At 31.0% G+C, this 21173-nt stretch overlaps 1 protein-coding gene across 6 annotated transcripts in view; it reads right to left on the bottom strand.

Moving 5' to 3' along the window:
- Positions 1 to 3405: 3405 nt before the first annotated feature.
- Positions 3406 to 21173, bottom strand: part of LOC132944019 (four and a half LIM domains protein 2) — a 104726-nt gene continuing 86958 nt past the window's right edge. For 4 of the 6 annotated variants that reach the window (XM_061013230.1, XM_061013229.1, XM_061013228.1 and 1 more), the window contains 5 exons: positions 15742 to 15942; positions 15137 to 15311; positions 7296 to 7465; positions 5839 to 6025; positions 3406 to 4972 (listed from right to left, as the gene is read on the bottom strand). In XM_061013230.1, the coding sequence (XP_060869213.1) occupies positions 4815 to 4972; positions 5839 to 6025; positions 7296 to 7465; positions 15137 to 15311; positions 15742 to 15942 (891 nt within the window). In that variant the 3' untranslated portion in view covers positions 3406 to 4814. Of the gene's footprint in view, positions 4973 to 5838; positions 6026 to 7295; positions 7466 to 11826; positions 12073 to 15136; positions 15312 to 15741; positions 15943 to 20265; positions 20609 to 21173 lie in introns of those variants that run through there. The other 2 variants (XM_061013232.1, XM_061013233.1) reach the window with 2 other exon arrangements.

The raw sequence follows: 21173 nt of genomic DNA, 5'->3' as shown, positions 1-21173 counted from the left end.
AATCGGGCGACCTTTTAAGAATAATTAATAATAAAATAAAATTATCACAGGTGAGACGAAAGTTTACAAGTAAAAGAAACGTAGTAAGTCGTTAAAAAATGAATAAATCAGGCATAATCACAATATTATTGATGATTATATTTTGACAATATCAGACCAGAAATAAACAAACCATAAATTAAAAACTAACCCGGTAATGAGTTTACGGGGGTAGACAACGCGCTAAAAACTGATTTAATGACGATTGCTTAAAAATTAAATATAATAAAAATATGAACGACGAGGCATTCTAAAAGCGAACTTCAAAACTAAGCTAGATAGCGTACAGCATCGTTCAGTAACAATTTTGCCAAAAAAAAAATTGCAAAAATCTTTGTTCTAACTAGGAAAGGGATTGAAAAACATTTTTTAAGACGACGTTTATGTTACTTATATTTTTAAAAGGAATGATTGTATTTTGACATCTGAAACAGCGTTATGCTGTTTATTTAAATAGCGATTTAAAATAGGAAAATGTTACTTTTTTTCGAACTACCAAAGGTGTTGGCGACACACCTGTTGATGGCTTTTTTATTACAAATTTTACTTTTAGGTAATTTGTGGTGGAAGATTTTAAGCGCGAACTTCAAAACTAAGCTAGATAGTTTACTGCATCGTTAAGTAACAATTTTGCCAAAAAAAATTTGCAAAAATCTTTGTTCTAATCAGGAAAAAGATTGAAAACAGTTTTTAAAACAACTTTTATGTTACTTAGATTTTTAATAGGAAAGAGCTTATTTAGACGTCTGAAACAGACATTTTTTTAATCTCGCTTTAAACAACTTATAAGGAATCTGTCATCACAATTTCAAGTGTTTTGATCATGCAAAAAATTATTCATTGACAACTATTGAAAAAAAAACTTACAAATATCGATAATGTTTCATTGCTATAAAGCTTTAAAAGTGTTAACATCTTTTCAAAATGTTATCAAGTATAGAAAATACCAATATTAACTTCTGGGAGAAATTTAAAGAACCGACGGTCAATCGTTTTTGAGTTACACCAAAAAACCAAAATCGAATTCGTCAAAAATTGATATTATTGCTTCGCTCGGAATCTAACATAGCAAGAATCAGTCCACATACTGTAGGTATTATTTTTAATATAATTTACTAATTGGATAATTAATATAAATAGCATTATGCATTTTACGTTTTCTTCTAAAAATAATTTATTTCAAAACTTGTATTTAGTATTGTTTTGTTTTTAATTATGTTAAATTTAGTAATAGTATAATAAATAATCACACAACATACCAACAAACCTCCTACCAACAAAATTGTGTTGCTAGATATGGACTATAGGATCGCCGCTACTTGTAATAATATATCCACGTCTCCGCTCAGAATCGTTTTTCGTATACAATGTTATTGTATCATTGAATTCAAATCATTACCATCCATTAAACAGTGACCCCACTTGTAACCTACTGTACAGCGGAGTGAAATCCACCTGCCCACCTTTAGATTCTAAGCGGAGCGATGAATGTATTGATTTTACAATGATGTGTTTTTTTTTTTTTTTTTATATTTTTTTTTGTGTCACGATAAGTAGTTGAAATAATGCTTCGATGTTCAACTTCAGTAACTTGATCGATGGGAAAGTGAATATTTTTGGTGCATTGGGGAGATCAAAATAAAGTAATTTTCAAAAGCGACATGAAAAACAAAAAAAAAATTAAGGAAAACGGGAATTTTTACGCAAAATCTGTTTTCGAGAAAATCGATTTTGGTTTTTGGTGCAACTCTAAAATAAATGACCGTAGGTACATGATATTTTTACTGAATGTTTATATTAGCATTTTCTATACACCATATAATTTTGAAAATAATTTGGCTCTTTTTGAGCTGTTTACGGACATTGTAAGTTTTCAATTTTTCTATAAATATCAATACAATTTTATTTGTTGTTTAAAAAAAGCGTGAAAATTTAATGCAAGGGCTCCTGATATAATGTTACAATAGCAGTTGAAAAATATTAAAAATAAATAGGCACAATTTTTTTTTATAAGCATTTTAAGTTCGAATTTTGACCAACTTAAAATTTAAAATTTAATAATTATTTTGTAGTTGAAAATGTATAAAATGTTCAACTTTTATAGCTAGGGATTGAAAATTTAAAACAAGGTTCCACGTAAATAGACATTATATATAAATTACTTTATTCACAATAATATCATCAAATATAGTTAGTAATATCATAGACTGACTAACCGTCTTCGCTCAGAATCGTTTTTTTATACAATGATAATATTTATATCATTGAATTCAAATTTAACACCGTCCATTACAGTGCCTCACTTACTGTACAACATAGCGACACCCACTTGCCTGCCTTTTTTTTACTTTTACAACAAAATTCTGACCTTTAGCAGTCAATACTTATTTCTTGCACTATTCCCTGTCATACGTATACATTTATAATCATGATCTCTGTTACACTCTGTTCTCAAAAATCTCTTTTAACTACATCTATAATTATTAGTATTTAATATAATATTATTACTATTATTATTTATTTAAAAATATTAGTATGTAATAATTTATTACATATAAACATTAATATTGTTGCACCCTGGGAGAATGTGTTGACAATAACCTGTTGTATCTGTTATATGTATTGATAGAAAATAATTTAAAATTATAATTTGAACATAATAATATTTAGTTAATTTGAAATTAACGTCCAAACATAAAATTGTTTTTAACAATGTAATAATAGTTATGGAATTGTTTAAATTTTTATACATAATTACTATATTATAGTATAAAATATAAATATCAGTAAACAATAAAATATATTCAATGGGTGTATTTAAACCATAATAATATACTATTTACGTTTGGAACGATTTTTTAAAATGAAAAAAATCTTTATTCCAACACGAAAACCAGAGCATTTTATTTTAGACAAATAGTTCTGAATAATTTATAAGTTGAAAATGTTAAGTGTTTTGTGCGCTTATGTTAAAATAAATATAATATACATAATATTGATTCACCTCAAACAAAATGTACATTCGTTAGAAATAAAACAATGAAACCTGAAAACGTCACATAAAAATAAAAAATAAAATAGATTTGTGTGAGTCAACAATAGATAACATAGGTAATATATTTTCATAAAAATGTGATTTTAAAAATTTTCCAATGTATACATTTCCAAAAAAATAAATATAATATCTTAAGTCTACACTAAATTGTTTTTAAAAAAACAACGCGATTAGTGTGCGATAGCAGTATTGTAATAATTACTGTTATTATTATTATTATTATTATTATTATCATAGCACCAAATGATTCAACTGTAATAACTTCTATAGTTATAGAATTTGCATTATTATAAAAATTACTACGATAAAAATATTCGACAATTAACACCAATATAATTTTAATTACTAAAATAAAAAGACTACATACGATATATTTAACACAGATAATATCGTGTACAAATAATAATAATTATTATAATAGTAAATTTTATGTGTTAAGAGTATGAGTCGAAACAGATTTCGAGAATTCGGTTAGCCGAGTTTTTGGTTAGTTAAATCGATTACACATTACCTACCTATATAATATAATTCTATATTATATCTATGTATATGTGTAAGGTATACATTTACTAGCCCACCTTATTTAATTTATCATTAAAATGTATAAGGTGAAACGTTTCACAGCACTGTGCTCGATTTTTATATTGACAATAAAAACGTAATAATATTAAGCGAAATAATCACTGTAAAATATGCCTTGTATAGTATTCTAGCTTCTAACATCTCCTATAAGATAAAAATAGATAATATTATTGTAATGAAGGACTTCGGGGATGGGGACGGTATAGATAAGGCCACAAGTTTACAGTATGTACCTAAAGGGAGAAAAACATAAGGTTGTTATTATATAATATTATATTGTACATAATAATATAATATTTATAATAACATTTTAATAACAAGACCTGACTAGTTAATCACAAAAAAAATCATAATAATACTTTTGAGTAATAAATTAACAAGGGTGGTTATGTAACTTAAATGCTAGTGTATAACTTAATGAAAATTACATTTAAATAAATTTAATTTAGGTATATAAATGTATATAGTTATAGTTATAATATTCAAACGCAGGGTTAGTGAACTACATAAGTTTTATTACCTATTGTTATTATTATTATTTTTTTTTTTTTTAAAAAAATTTTAAGTATTTAGTACCTTTTGATCTACGCATAATAATAATTGTTTTGTTAGTTTTATAATATATAAATAAATATAAATCTATCTATTAATATTATGTGGGTTTACATCAATATATATTATTATATTTATCAATATCTAATACATTTCTATATTATAGTGATATACGATATACATTAGATACGTTAAGGCACACGTGTCGATACATGAAAAACGTACGAATAAATAAAAACAAATAAATAAATAACGCGGATCCGGTGCCGGAGCTTGGACACAAAATTAATATTATAATATTTGACGGACAATACGAATATTGCCGTCACTGCGTCGTCACCGTATGGTGATGGGTATTGGGTGCCTTGTGTAAGCCATAAAAAAGGCGACAGGTGTCTGTCGTCGACGACAGTATAAGTTCATATTTTCTTTATCTAATGTGTATTGCATTTATGTATGTATATTATTATTATTATAATAATTTATAGTGACGTTAAGACGGCGTTGATAAAACATAACGTATTAAATAGTGATACGATGGAGTGCGTGTTGCAGGTGGTCGTGTCGATTATGTGCGGCGCCGTGTTTACATGAGCTTCTGCTTGGCGCATTCCGGGCAAATGATGTCTTCGGCGTCGGTGATGAAGCCCCTGCCGACAAGTGAGGTCTTGCAGGCGGCGCAGATGAAACAATCGTTGTGCCAGTGGCGGTCCTCGAACGAGATGAATCTAGTGCCGCCGATTCCTGCGGGACAGAACGCGCGTTAGACATAGTTAATATAATATTATATAGTATTATGTTTTTTCCTATTTATTTCTCATTTGTCTTTTCAAAAATAGAAGTTTGTATCGCCACAGGATAGGGTCTTTAAGTGGTACAAAAAATATCAGAAATTTGAAACAATAGTCTTTGGACATACTTGCAAATTCTAAAAAATCAGAATTTGAATAAATATACCTACTATTAAGGAGAAAAATGGGGGTAAACGTGCTTAAAAAATCACCCTGTATAATAAGTCGAGTGTCTATTTAGGCGCAAATAGCGAATCATATCAAACGGGTGCTTGAACCCTATGTTTTTTAACGACGAGTTTTGCCCTTCAACCGTGTCTAATCCAGAGTAGGTAATAATACAATTTAAAAATAGTTTTTACCGTCAGTTATTGAAAACAAGTGCATGTAATTTATTGTTCGTTAATAAATAATAATACTAAATACCAGTATATAATATTAAATGTATTTACATCTTGGCCAGCATTAAATTATAGTTCTTACAAATACCGTGGACCCGATCTTCATTTACAATCTTCGCATGGCTGCAGACAACTACTATTGTCAACTTAATATTATATAAAAGAGTTAATGTAATAATTGTTTTATCTATATTTGCTTGTAACTACATTTTTTGGTATTTTTATACCCATCTGAGGTACAGGAATTGTATTATTTATAACTCATTATGTCCTAATTTGTCATAATATATTACTTAATACTTTCTAGTGATAAAAATGAGAGTAAGGTAAAAATAATTTATGGCAATGTTATGTTTCTCTTATATTTCTCAGGAACATCTCCAATTACATGACACGAGTTTTGGTGCGGATTGCGTACCTGTAATCGGTTTTACACATGAAGTGCATCTTTTGGCGAACAACTCTCCGAAACAATCTCCACAGAACGGCTTTTCGTCTCTGGACGTGAAACGCTGTCCAGCCAGCGACGTGCTGCAATGGCTACACGTGAAGCATTCCCTGTGCCAAGGTTCGTTTTTATATGTCACGCCGCCACTAGTGATAATCTGTTACACACAAAAAACAGTTGATTAGGTAAGTAATAATATTATGTGGATATAATGTACATATTATGATAAATTATTATTGTGAAAATCTACGATGACAACACTCAACCGATTTTTAAGGGGTTTTGTATAGGCAATTTTAATTCAATTTTAAAAATCAACGGTCATCATCCACCAATTTTGTTGTTATATTATGTATCGCTTCGATGGAATCCACAGGGCAGAAAAAACTACCCAACCAACCCAAATTTTAAGAGGAGATTACTAACTACCGATGACAGAAGACGTAAATGAAAATTAATTACATTCATTTGCATGCTGTTTTTTTCAAAATACTAATACCTATAATATGGTGGCCATTAATATTTTTTTATGAACTAATTTGAATAAATGGTTAAACTACTTATATTGTTGTAATTTATTTTTTTTGCTATAAAGCAAAATCAATAAAAGTTAATCAAGTCATAATTTGGCAACGTATCTTTCATTTTTGGTTACACTCGTTCATTTTTAAGAGTATAAAATACATAATATATCCTTCGTTATGTCAACAATCCGCGCTCAATCGTACCAATATAGCCAAATATAGCCATCGTATTACACTGATACAATTTGGTGGTTAACTACTTGCTGTGATGGTAACGAAAATAAAAATAAATATAGGTAAAGAAAAGTCGAAAAACACACAAGAACTCATTAAGTCATAATGTAAGATCAGTTACGTTCCTCGCTCTATACCTGTTGAACGTACATCACGTTACCGCCACTGCACGCATACATTTTTTTTCTGAATTAACCGTAATGAAAAGAAAATGTATTCACATTTAATTGGTACGTATTCAAAAATTGTCATTCATTGAATATTATATAATATTATTATGTGACTGATTGTTGTGATACAGGATCGAAATTAAATTAGTCGGGTCATCATAGTATGATTGAGCGAGAGAATAAGCTTTACATCATAATATATAAGTAGCGAACACTCCAAGTCGCTGAAATTGTGTTCGTTATTCAGCGGGTTCAAATTGTAAAAAGTTTGTATGTTGGTTCCCAATAAAACTTCCACTATTGGGAGGTGCCCACTATTGATATGTGCCCTTTAGCGGAGGTTTCGTTGTATTTTAAATTTTAATATAATATATTATTATTATTCGAGTGACGTGCTAAAATGAATCTTCGGGCGCGTGTCGCATAATTTCAGCGAATATTTAACCTTTGCTCCAATATAATTTGTTATTTGTTATTGTACATTTGTACGACACTGTACCTTGTCACACTTAACGCAGCGGGTCGAGAACTTTTCTTCGTAGCAAGTGGCGCAGTAAACTTCCTGTTCCCTTGGTATAAAGCTCTTGGTGCCGATGGCCGACTTGCACACAACGCAGCTGAAACATTTCTCGTGCCATTGTCTGGTCTTGTACTCCATCTTTTTCGTTCCTGAGGGTATAGAAAAAAAAACAAATGCATAATATTATATAATATGAATAAAAATGAAATAATATCACAAAACGTCGACGGTATCATATCCGTTTTATATCTAATAATCGTGACAAATATACGCATTGTGTTGGTACTTGATATGTATTGTAATGATTAAATCGTATAAGTCCCATTTTTAATACAGAATATTGTCCTGTTTTCAACAGCATTGCGTCCCTTAATTGATGTCGTTAATATAAGTAAATCCATCTCTTGACCACGTTTTTTTTAAAAATTTTAATTCATAGGAAGAAATTGTAAACCAGAGAATGTATATTATATATAAATAAAAAAAATACATTATTATCGACGGTAAAATAAAAACAATTTGTCAAATTTTAGTTCACTACTACTTATGTTTACGCGTGTCCATATATTTGACTTTTTTTGTGTGTTACTTTATTTAATTTAACATTTACAACGAATTAAATACAAAAGGTGTAGTTACTGTGTATTAACCCCAGCTTGAAAATTAGTTTTTCAAAGCGTTAACAAAATTCGATACATTGAAAAATTATTCCGTTGAAAATCTACATACAATTATGTAAGAGAATTTTCGAGTAGGTATTTATGGGATTTGTGTTTTTGAAAACTGATTCAGTTATTGTTCATCAATTTAGATTAAAACCAATAGAATATTTAGTTTTAAGACTCCCTAGAATTACTTATTAATTAAAGACTACCTATTATTATTACATTTTTAATTTTATAACCAAATTGGTGCCTGATTTAAAAATTCCTGAAATTATAAATTTTCCTCGTTAAAAATTTTTTTTAAATACTAATGAAAATTCGATTTTATGATTTAATATTTTTTTATTATTTATTATGAGTCAAAAATTGTATCAATATTATTATTGTTTAAAAGAAAAGATATAGGTCGGTGCTTATAATAATATTATATACATATTACCAGCTACTCCCATGTCTGACATAACACGTTAGTAACTATTGTCTAGGACTCTAGGTTGTTATTTATCATTGATCTTCCCCTCCCTACACACATGGATGAATCACGTTTAGGCCACCGCAGACTGTTATAATATTTTCTGCGGCGTTCGACGAAAAAGAAATCAATCCGTATAATATTATGATAGCCAGAATTTAACGAGAATCGCCCACTGTACCTATAGTCGTCTACCTGCATCACCACGGTTGTTCACGGTTACCCACGCAGTGGTAGGTAAACCGAGATAGGATGTGGAAACGACTCAGATTCGCGCTGTCGAAAATACTATGTTTCCTTCCGCGGGTCCTTCGCTCCCACGGGTCCCGACGAGTGAAATGAACGGTGCGTCCTATGTTATGCCATTGAGTATATGATATTGTACAATATATTATACTCATTGGTTATGCGATTGTCGTCCCACGGCCAAAGAGATATTATTATTTTTTTTTTTTCTAGTAAGTTACCTAGATATTTCGCCGATTAACACACGACTTGTTATCTTCCATACCGCGGGACGACCACCAGACGGACTCGTCTGGGACTTGGCAAATAATTCGTCATCGATTTGCACATCGGATTTAGAAAACTGTCAAAACGACCACATCTCCGGCCTCTCTCTGCAGGTATCTCTCTATAGTGTGCGACTTTTATCTATTTCTTTCTGCTGCTTCGCACTCACTACTCTCCGTATAATATATTCGCCTGGAGACCGTCGTCGACTAAACAGTGTATTATTCAAACCCACGAACGCGTCGTCAATCGACAGTCGCAATCGCAGTTACTCAACTCGACAACAGTAGTAAACAAACATGAACGATGCTACTCTTCAGCAGTATTATATCATCTCGGCCGCGGCCAACACCGTGTGGTCGAGTGTCGCGTGTTCTATCATAATAATAAAATATATAATTGTTGCGATCCACGGAAGGTCGCGACGGTTAGAGCGATCGTTGAGCATATATGGCTAGTGAATTTTTTTCTTATTAATTTTTGAAAAGTCTTTTCGACGAGAGTGAGAGAAACGTAATAACAATAAAAACAGCAACAGCAACAACATTCAGTATAATAAACTGATCAATATAATAATAATATATTATATAGTTATTACTTATATATTATCTGCAGTAAGTTATCATAGTCGTAATAGGTACGCATAGACCAGTTATTTCCTTTTAGCAACATCCACGGGATCCGATTTCGCGAACTCGGCCTTAGATTTATGTTAAAATGCAGATCAAGGCCGTTGAAAAAAAAATATATCTTATATACGGTCTGGCGAGCTTAACGAAGTACGAGCATGCGGAATGATTGGTTAAGTGTATTTATTGTCCCCCGGATATAATATGTACGATAATGATGGTGGCTGCGATTGTTTAGTTTTTTCGACGGATATATCGTATAGGTACAAACGGAGACAATGGTATAAGGACGCAAATTACGCCCACGGGACCAACAAATCGCCGTTGTCCCGAGATATTGAAAATTTGCGCGTCAAGGTTTTACGATTGGCATCTAAAAGGAAATTCAGGCGATCATGGTTGAAAATCGCCACTCCTATACCTATTAACGTCTTTAAATTAATCTGAGAAATGGTTTATCCTTACAAAGCTATCGAAATCACAGTTTTCGGTGCGGTTTCGGCTGCATTTCGTTTTTAGAGAAAGTGTAATTTTGATAAAACAAAAATAAGTAGGTACATTCCAAATTTTCAACCGCGAAATATAAATCATTACAGATTAATTATAAATAGGTAGTAAAATGACAATAAAAATACTTGGGTAAATACACGATAATATTCAGTAGTGTAAATTCTAATCGTTTCATATTATCACATTATCTACACACTCGAAAATAGTGTATTTTTTTTATACACGATAAATATCAAACGAGTTAAGAAATATTGCTAAGAAATTCACATTTAGTGAAAAAGTATAAATTGTTTTTTAGTTTGTTTTTATCAAGTCAATTTTAATTTTATAATGAATAATGATTAGAAATACTACCTATTAAATACAAACAAAAATATATTATAGCTACCTAAACTAACTAATGTCATAAGTTTCAACTATTTAATGGCACATTAAACATTTCAGGCATTCCATGTTTTTTTAGTAATAAAAAATCTAATTCCCTAACAGTAATTCTACGGTAGATTATGAAATTACCTGTGCATAAATATAGTCATAAAAACTTAATTTTAAGCTAGTACCTAATAATACATACCTACCTACCTAATGATTATTGTATACAAATATTTGTACTGAGTGGTCTATTTAACCTATACTATATATTATTTATTCAGTACCTTTTTTTTACTATTTTGAACATTTTTTTTTGTAAATACCTTTACTAAAATTTTCCCAAAATACGATGTCTTACGTTTTTAAATGGAAACTAATAATATTACTTGTATGTAGTCAGGTGTAGAATTTAATTCCTAAAATATTTACATAGATATCAAAAAAATATCCAATGAATAGTTTTTATTTATAAACATTTAAAATGTTGGAAGGTGAACTTTGTGCATCACAAATTAACGAGTTATCCCTGCCCCTTCAGTACCCACTCTATAGAATCCGTAGTATGTCACTGTAAATCTCTCGGTAATTTTGAGTATGAAAATAAAACGTATACACAGTACAAGAATTACAATGAACACATATACCACAGAATTATTCACAAGATGATTGATATTTAAAAAAAATACATATTAAAGTTTGGATATCTTGAAGAAAAGCACAAGTGTTAGTGAACGTTTTAAGTATTTATTGTAAACTCAACGAGAAGTGTACTAACTATATAATTACCATTATGCATTATATATTACAAAATGTGATTAGGTACCCGATCATGTGTATAGCAAACAGATGGTTAATATTATTATAATCACCATATATGGTGATTTTCATACGTCATAATATTATTATTATAATAAGACACAAAAATAAATTTCATTTTAGACTGTATAACATAATATTGTGAGTCATCGCCGTAACTGGTAAGAGTATAGCTACATTTATTTTCCACGCAGTAAACAGCACACAAAATCGATGTCCAAATAAAAAACCTTTTACCGTCCGAGATTGAGAATTAGAGAGTCGATAATCCTGTATTCACTGCGTAGTCTAACGTTGAGGGTTCTCGAACTGCATACCGATTTAAGTACCCCACAAATAACGCTTTGAACGTCGAAACAATTGTTTTTAAATAATACAAGAGTGATTATTTAAAAAATGAAAGAATAAAAAAGACGAATCGTAGTTGTGATACAATGGGTCGCCGAAATCTTTCGTTCGGCTATATTATGGGGTGGCGGCACCATGTATGGTTTGTAATATAGTATTCGAACGAGTAAATTTAGCGGTTCTACCTGGAGGGGTGACTTTGGGGTCACCCAATCTGCAGTCCCGTTTCATCGAACATTCGAACGCCTTGTTCTTGGTTATGGCCGCGGGGCTCATCAGGTATTCCGGTAGAAATGACGACAGGATGGCCACGTCGTCGTCGCCCGGATCCTTTTTGGGCGTGCTGGTCTTCAGCGTGATGTTACCGAACTTGCTGGTCATTACGTCCACGGACATGTTTGCACTGGTACTGAACCAAAAGCGCGTGACAAACGACGACGGGCACCGAGTCCGGACGTGATGATATACCTACTTGGTGTACCTATCTATCCCCCCCTCGAGCGCGCGCGCCCCACCGCCGCAGCCGCCAGGACACCGGGTGACCTTTCCGACCTGCCCACGGTGTAAGTATAATACTAAATAGATACACTACACCTCCGGCCATCGCACGAAGATAATGATATTAATATTATTGATATTGCCATCATCGGATATCGTTTTCGGTCGCATGGCGGAGAGGGGCAGGGGAGGAGGAGCGATCAAAAACCCATAAAGGATAAAAATTCGTATGCGTCGGAACCAGGAACCGTGGTCGACATAATTAGAGGCGGTTCTACCTATATACCTGACGCATTACCAGAAATCGGTTACCATCCATCATGGTATACTATAATATTTTATAACAATACGTCGCGATCGACCCGTAGGACGTGATACCCGTAAATTATAATGAATTAGGTACTGCCTCCTTCTGTACAACGGGCATCATAGCAAAATTCCACTGCGCAAAATCAACATTGTGGCATCTGGGTTGATGTTGTATTGGAGTTTAAACGCCCATCACCAAGTCTGAAGACGAAGGTATTATTTTCGAGCTAATGTCATATTATTATCGAACTCGTAAAATATTGAACAAACGAATAATAATTTAAATAGTACCAATATACGGACTATACGAGTAATATTATAATATCGTGGACAACGTAAACGCAATAACCATCTCCTTCGTAGGACAATATTTTATAAAAAAGATAATAATATAACATGACGTTATCTCGAAATTAAGCTATGTTGAGCTTTGTTGAACTTTTCCAGATGTATATTACCCGTTAGATCGATGGAAACAGTACCTATATGCTATGCTTAATTAATAATCAAGTCGTCCTAAGTACATATTGTACGATGTGCGGGAATGTCACCTGTGATCGCATCAACGGTATAAGTATATAGGTACGTATTACTATTATTACTACGTACCTACGACGGACGTCAAACCGAGCTCGGACTTATCATTTTGACCTTGTACGCGGGACTTATCGAGAGAAGAAAACGCATAAAACGATAATGATGCAGCAATAATATCAGACGATGATGTCACCTACACCATTACAGCGCATATATACTTATAAGAATGGTGTTGTTTTTTTCTTTTTTTTAATCAACAAACAGTGCAGCCGACTTGTATTATTTCACTCTCGCTACACCACACGCGGATCGAAGAACGTCGACGAGCGCAGCTCCCACGTGCGAGTTTTATTTTTTTAAACGATTCTCTGTTGGCGTATCACTGCCGTTGCGCCGTGTAGGATGTCCAAAAAGAGTTGACATCGTCGTAAAAACTTTGGATTTTAATTCGCGGTCTGCTAGGCATTGTAAAAAGTCCCCACACCGGTGGTTCGACATAATATTTATACGAATTCGATGTACGGAGAGAAAGTGTTGAAAGGTATATCGGCTAGGTATACGCTGAACACTATTATAATATATTTAATTTTTTTAAAACGCCTATAGGCCTATTAGTAGATAGGTATATAGTGAAAATTTACGCCACGTCTAGAATAGAAGAAACAGCGGTTGATGAAAAACACACACACAGATGGTGTTCAAACACCGTAAAACACGTCGAGTTCCTGCAGGTTTAATTATTTTTATTTATGTAGAAACATTATGCGGTGTATGAGTCTAACAAAATATAATCGAACGCACAATATTTATCTGCAGACTATAAATGCGTACATATAGCCGTGAATTTTCATAAATCGCCTAATCGAATTAGACATATCGTTATGTCCAAGTGGATAAGTTTCTAAAATGGTAATCACACATTTGAGCCACAGACGATTACCGCACTAGATTTTGTATAAATATATAATATTATAGTGTAGACGTCTTTGATGGTGCAACGTATTGAAATAACAATAAATATGGATTAATGTCAATGAGACAACATGATAATATTATGATAATATCAGAGATTACTAATAAAATATAATAATTATGGTAAGAAAAATCGCCGACTAAAAAAAAGAAAAGAAAACAACCGATATAATATTATGCGGTATTAATGACGTAGTTACCATGACAACGGAAGTCGCGATAGACTAACACAACGTTCATACAAGGTCCTATAGAAAGCTTAAGCTACACGATTTCTGCGAAAATTGTACGATCGTATTTTAGAAAACATGGACCAATGGACTAAAATAATACGATCAACTCGATCAATAGAATATTTTGTGTTGTTCAAGAATTAACGAGGCAAGTTGGATAAGATGTTTTATGAATCATGTCATGTACAAATCATATTGTATATTATATATAATAATATATACTGTGCCTTGAAAAACACAACAGCGTATACGAAAATATCTTGCAGACATCGCTGTTTCATCAAGCTTATCCGCCAAGGAGCCATAATATACCTAATGGATATTTATAACTACGCTATAGACACCAGACTACAACTAAATCACCATATCATTACGTGTACGAAAAACCACTTAAATTCCGACTAAATATTTGGAATGAAAAATGTGACGGAATACTGCGATATTGCATATTATTGTAATTTGCTAAAACGATTTTGAACCGTAGATTTAGTAAAGCCCGCGCGCATTATTATTTTATAAAATATATTAACTTTAGAATTTTGTTTTCATTATTATCGTACGTAGTTCAACATTCAAATTGTACATCGTCTTCAGCGTTGATAGGTACGTTTTAAAATAAATATATGTTTTTGGGCTGGGTACAAATTTTTTTTTTCTAACTGATTTTTGTAACGCTTTGTGTGCTATCATTAAAACGAAAATCAACAAAAAAAAAAATTAATTAAATTCCTAACAAAATGCTACAATATAGATATTTTCTCAACACTATAATACCCGAAAACCTATTATCCGCTATGATTCCTCAATTTTAATCGCAGAGGAAAAATATCTAGTACTGCGATACTTATACAAACAAATTTTTTTTACGTATGACCAAGTACCAACACGAAATGTATTATTTGTCTTGGAAATATCCTGGTTTTAGTAGGTAACATAAAAAAATTACCTGCGCGAAATATATCTCCACAGCCGTCGCATCTAGCAGCAAATTGAGTGTCATAGCAATTTCCGCAATAGATTTTTTCCACTTTTGATCCAAACTGTTTGTCCACCAACGAGACGCGACATTTGCTGCACAAGAAACAAGCTTCGTGCCAATGTTTATCCTTGTACGACAAATCCTGAGGAAAATACCGTAATAGATAAGTAAAATATTCTATAGTTATGGCTTATTATATGCTATATGGACTATAGATTATATATAGGTATATATATATTGCAGTGGTGTAGTCAGAGGGGGCTGCAGTCCGCTCAGCTAACACCGAAATGTTAAGAAAATTTAAAAATTATCTTAATGGTCTATGCGAAAGTCGCTTAAAAAGTCTTAAATTGTATTTAAAATATTTAAAAATTTACTATAAGTATTAACACTTTACAGTTATCTATCAGGGCTAGTTCGTATTTAATGTGTAAAAGTGTAAAAGTTATTAGCCCCTCCACCCTCCCCCCCGAAGAAAAATCCTGGCTACTGTATTGATATGTCGGTCTGAAAGTCGCCACCTAAAGGCTCGGACATTATAAAATATGAACCAGTTCGGTCGACGGACGTACTTTAGAGTCGATTCCGATGGTCTTGTCGCATTCGTCGCACGGGTTGGCGAACACAGATTCGTAGCATTTGATGCAATACGGATGATCGTCTCTGAGCACATATCGCTGTCCTGTTAACGATTCGTCACATTGCCAGCAACAGAAATGACCGGAATGCCAGTCCTTGTTCATAGCCTTGGTGTATTCTCCACTGAAAATTAGCTAATACAAAAGAAAAGAAAAACCAATAAATATAAATTGAGAAAAAAAAATTATAAACGATGATATAAAAATATATACTGTGACAACTGGATTTATTATTATAATATTGTTATCTGATATCGATTCAACTAATGCAAATTCGTATGTTTTTTTCATTCCAATAAACGCCACAATGCGTAGATCAATAACCATATAAAAACGTATTATATTTCATAAGAATACCCATCATCGGTTGCAAAAGTGAACTTTTTAAAAACGATCGGTTCCGTAAAATAAAAATATATATTTTATCAAACATACAATGATTCAACGGTATAGTAGATAACAGCATAATGCTCAACACGGATATTAATTATTGCCCTTTTATTGTTTAACGAATTACTGGTGTGTAGTAGACCTAAATGCGTGTATGATTAATAATACTGTATTGGGGATTAAATGTGACGGAATTCACCCAAGTATGAAAAATATTATTCGAGTTACTCGCCGAATTACCAAACATCCATCATGTTTATTTTTTTTTACAAAAACTATAATTGAACTCTAAGGTCTTTTAGAGCAATGTACGACCCTCGCGGGGGGTATTGTGTTGTTTCATTTATTGGTTTTGTCGATTTCACTCCAAATTTTCGACAACTTTGAATTGAACATAATGAAGTCGTCAAACTTTCAATTCTTTTTTTAGAACTTTTTAGAAAATGTCAGAGTTGAACAATTTGCTAAAAAAATAATCAAACCAACAAATAGGTATAGGCACCACGCCCGCATAAAACGTTGTCTTTTCACGCGATCGTAGTATTACTCGTATCTTTTGACCTTTAAATTCAAAGGGGCCAATATCATCGAGGTCGTAGAGTTCAAAGTATCAATTTTTATTTTCTATAAAATCGTCAAAATAACCTATATGTTGTCATGAGCAGAATGTGATGGGTACCATAAATCTAAATCTAAAGACATTCTGACCACTCTCAATGACTCGATACCGAGTGTCCTCTACCATTAGACTGGACAGTATAGAAGTGTCTCCTTTCTCATAATATTATATCGTTTGATTAACACTATTTATGAAAACTATTTTCATCATTATACGTTATGGTTTATAAAATATATTTCATTTTTTTTATTAATTTATTTATTGATATTGGTTAGGTGGGTAGTATATTCTGAATTAAAAATGAATCCATGTAAATGCAATACCTATAAATTTTTTTTTAATGTTATGAGGTTTCCAATATCAAAAATAATATCGCAAGACACAATCAGAAATAGTTGATTAACGTTTTGATTAAGTTTCTCTTTTTTTTTAGTTCAGAAAGATAATAAACCCTGGAATAATGCCATATAAAATCTATTCATTTGTATTACAAATATTATGTAGAATAATTGAGTATTCAAAAAAAGGAGCCAACACACAAAGGATTTGTGATCAAATATTAACACGTTCATTATAAAATGATAAATATTTAAACTTCGTTTCAAAAATGTCTATAGTGTGTAATCACAAATAATCAAAATCTTATATAAAAATTCGATATTTAACGTTTTTCTTGAAAATTACTCTAAAAATTCAAATAATTACTTGTGCCAATGTCCTATTTGTGAAAAACTTGCATTTTATAGAGGTACAGCATAACAATTTTTACCGCGAAAAGCGTCTTCCCGAGAATAAAAATCACACATCTTTGTACAGATATTCATTCTTTGTTTCATTTAGAATTTAAAATGCCTACCTAATTGTCCTACTAAATATTCGATTTTTAGGATGAAAAAAAACTTATCTTTGTTCATTGTAATTTTTATACAATACTGCGTATCAATTCATATCTACAGCTTACATGACGCTTTATAATATTATTTTATAGTATCATTTTTTGCAGTATTAATAATTTTTTTAGTTTTTAAACGGATTTCGAGTAAGTAAGAATAAAACCAAGAAAGTTTTTACTGGAAATTGCAATATGTTGCTAATCAGTATTTAACCGCGTTTAAAATATTGTTAAAAATAATCGGGAATGGATTCAGAAAGTGTTCTATGCATCTCAGATATTGTTCTGATTTTAATTCTTTTAGACGAGAAGTTCTGTTGTATTATGTCGTGGTTTTTATTTTATTTTTTACGATCATGCAGAATATTAATAGCTAATTCCTATGCACCGTTTAATGCACCGCGGTCTAATTTGAATATGAAGTTCATGGACCGAAACCATTTTATATTTATACGGAGAGCGTATATTATAATAAATGAGGAGAAAAATGTGAAAAAAAAACGTATATATACTTTCCACTTGCTTTTCTACTGCCTTGTACCACAGGAGTGAATAACCCTTCAATATAGACATCGAACACGCGAACATAAAATGGGATTAATACAATATTGTTGAAAAAACTCAGTAATTTATTTATATCGAAAGCATATTTAATTGCCGGAATCCAATGCTTTATTTTTCACTAAAACTAATGAATAATTTATAAGAATAATTTTACCTACACATTTTATTATAATATACGTCGTGTGACATAAAAAAATCAATAAATTGTTATTTTCTTCATAACTATGAACATATGGCGTTTTTATTAATTACCAGATAGGTATAACATATATGTAATTATAATTAACCGCGATAGAAGTCCCCATAAAAAGTAAACGATAATAATATTGTTTGTGTCGTTTGAAGCCATTTGTAAATCTGTCTAACTGAGCGTGTTTACAACTTGACATAAAAAAAAATTATGACTACACCACGAGCCAACGATAATTACATTAATTGTATGCCACTCGTTTTCAAAATTGGAGTGCTAATATTTAATAGTTGTCACATACTAATTTATGACAAAAATAGTCCTGACCTAATAGATTAATCTTAGTAATAAGGAGGTACTAATTACCTACCTAAAAAATAAATAACTATTATTTTTATATTCAAATCTCAATGAAAAATGTAAATTGAAAATTAATTTTTATACACTTAAAATAAATTATAAATAGACATCTGTCGAGACCGACCTTGTTCAATTAAACAATAATATGTTATTAAGGTACGTAATATTTTATTGATATGTTATCTACCTAGATAAAAACCAGTAAAATGAAATAATAATATTTTAATCAATATGCGATTTTGTTCTAAAAGCGCTAATCGTATATACTCAATAATTCGAATAATGGTAGAGAAAAGTATATTTCAAATTTTATCATTTTCTTTAATAATTAATAATTAATCTCAGCTGTCCAGAGACAATTTTTGATTACTCGTGTTAAAATTAAAATCACGCAGTAAGTTGTAAGTCGTAATTATTACAAAAATCACCTAATATATTTTAATAGTCAAGTCTTTACCCAAGCTGTATGATATTTGGGAAAGACCACGTACTTACCTAACCGTATGTAATATGACGTTTGGGTGGATATTTGTTAAATTTAAAATAAAAAAAACCCTTAACATAATAGTATAATACGATCAACATCATTACAAATAATTATTCATAAATATTTCAACTTACATTTTTAAATTAATGAAGTAACAGAATTATTTTTTTTGCCAAACACACATGAAACTAATTTTATTAGGTTTTTTTTATTAATTATATATAAATAAACTAAACTGGTTTGAAGAAAAAGGGATGGCTAATTCATACGTGTATGAGCTTAATAATTTAATTGTTGATGTTAAATATTATCACTAATTAGCAATCATTAATAATAAATTACATTATTAACATAATATAATCACCGACTACTTATTCTTACAGATATTATTTACAATGTCACTTGTTTGTTTAGTAGTAACACAGAAATTAATTATTATTAATTACACCTAGATTTACTTGATTTGTTGTGTTTCGTCACAATAGTAAATATGACAACTTTTGTTCAGATTTATATCGTATAAATATTACCATTTAGCCGTTATTTTAACTATTATAACTGGGACAGAATTATAATTTTTCGTGACCGTGAATAAGTTTCATTACCATGTCATAATGTTACTAAACCGAATTGGTTTATAATTTAAAATGTAATAAATCATACGTTTGTATAATAACGAATTGTAATTTTATAATAACAATAATATATCAATAGTTTTTCTTACCAATAATAAATTTGTCGGACAAGAGGTATTTTCCAATCACACGTAAAAAAGGACAGTGTTGAAATGTTATGAAAAAAAAATATACGTAACCATTAAACGTTATTACGAAAATGTAATAAAAGCATACATTTACTGAGTAACGTTTTTAGTTAGGCAAATCAACCGATAACGTTAGATAAAATTATAATTGTTGATTTTATTTAAAAAAAATTAAGGGGCTCTCGGAAAATACCTCTTGTCATCGTGACCATTTTCCAATGGATACACGTTTTCTTTATCCAGTTCAGTGATGGTAACGTCGCCCTGATCATTGCTCTCTCTCCTCTTATTTGACGAAGTGGTTTTTTTGCTTTTCCTGACTTTTCTTTCGGTGGTTGTGAACTGATATTCTACGTCTGCCATGTTAATGTGGTTTTCGAGTTATAATTTTTTAAAACGAAGTAAACAATTAAACGACAACGTCTAAAATGAGACGAACTTGCAAATAAATTAAAAGATTATGATCAAAAGAAAATGCGAGTTTCCCAATACGTCTAGGCTGCAGCAATCACACGTTCAGACTGCGAATATAGCGTTTCGGTTGGGACGGCGTGTGCAGTGCACTGTCCTCTGCGGTGGGAGAATGTTTCCACCCGAAAATCTATTTTTAAACAAAATCCGAATGAAAACTTCGGACAGGAAATGTGGTTTATGACATTAATCTCACTAGATGATGTGTATTCCTCGTGGAATATAACGGGATAAAAATATTATCTCCCAATCAGACATTAAAAAATGGTCTATTTAGTATTAATAGTTAAGACACCAACGAGTCAGAAAGATAATTTTGTAATGAAAAGTACGAAAATTAATGCGTCAGAAATACGTAATTAATCGAAATCGTAAAAAAATTATTGTTATTAATATACCTATTATACATAAAAAGCATTGCAAAATAAACTAGAAACATATTGAATTATTAATATATTCAATTGAACATAAACTACCTAATTGATACAGATAACTATTGAAACACCATGCAGGAAGTATCAGGTATTTCTGGGCCTAACTATAGAATTTTAAGAAGATATAATATACTTTAGTAATATTAAGGATTACAATGCGATTAGAATAAAATTCGTGTTTGATCTTTTGGAAACT

This window comes from Metopolophium dirhodum, chromosome 4 (genome assembly GCF_019925205.1).
Source record: "Metopolophium dirhodum isolate CAU chromosome 4, ASM1992520v1, whole genome shotgun sequence".
Lineage (NCBI taxonomy): Eukaryota > Metazoa > Arthropoda > Insecta > Hemiptera > Aphididae > Metopolophium > Metopolophium dirhodum.
This window is presented reverse-complemented; position numbering and strand designations above follow the sequence as displayed.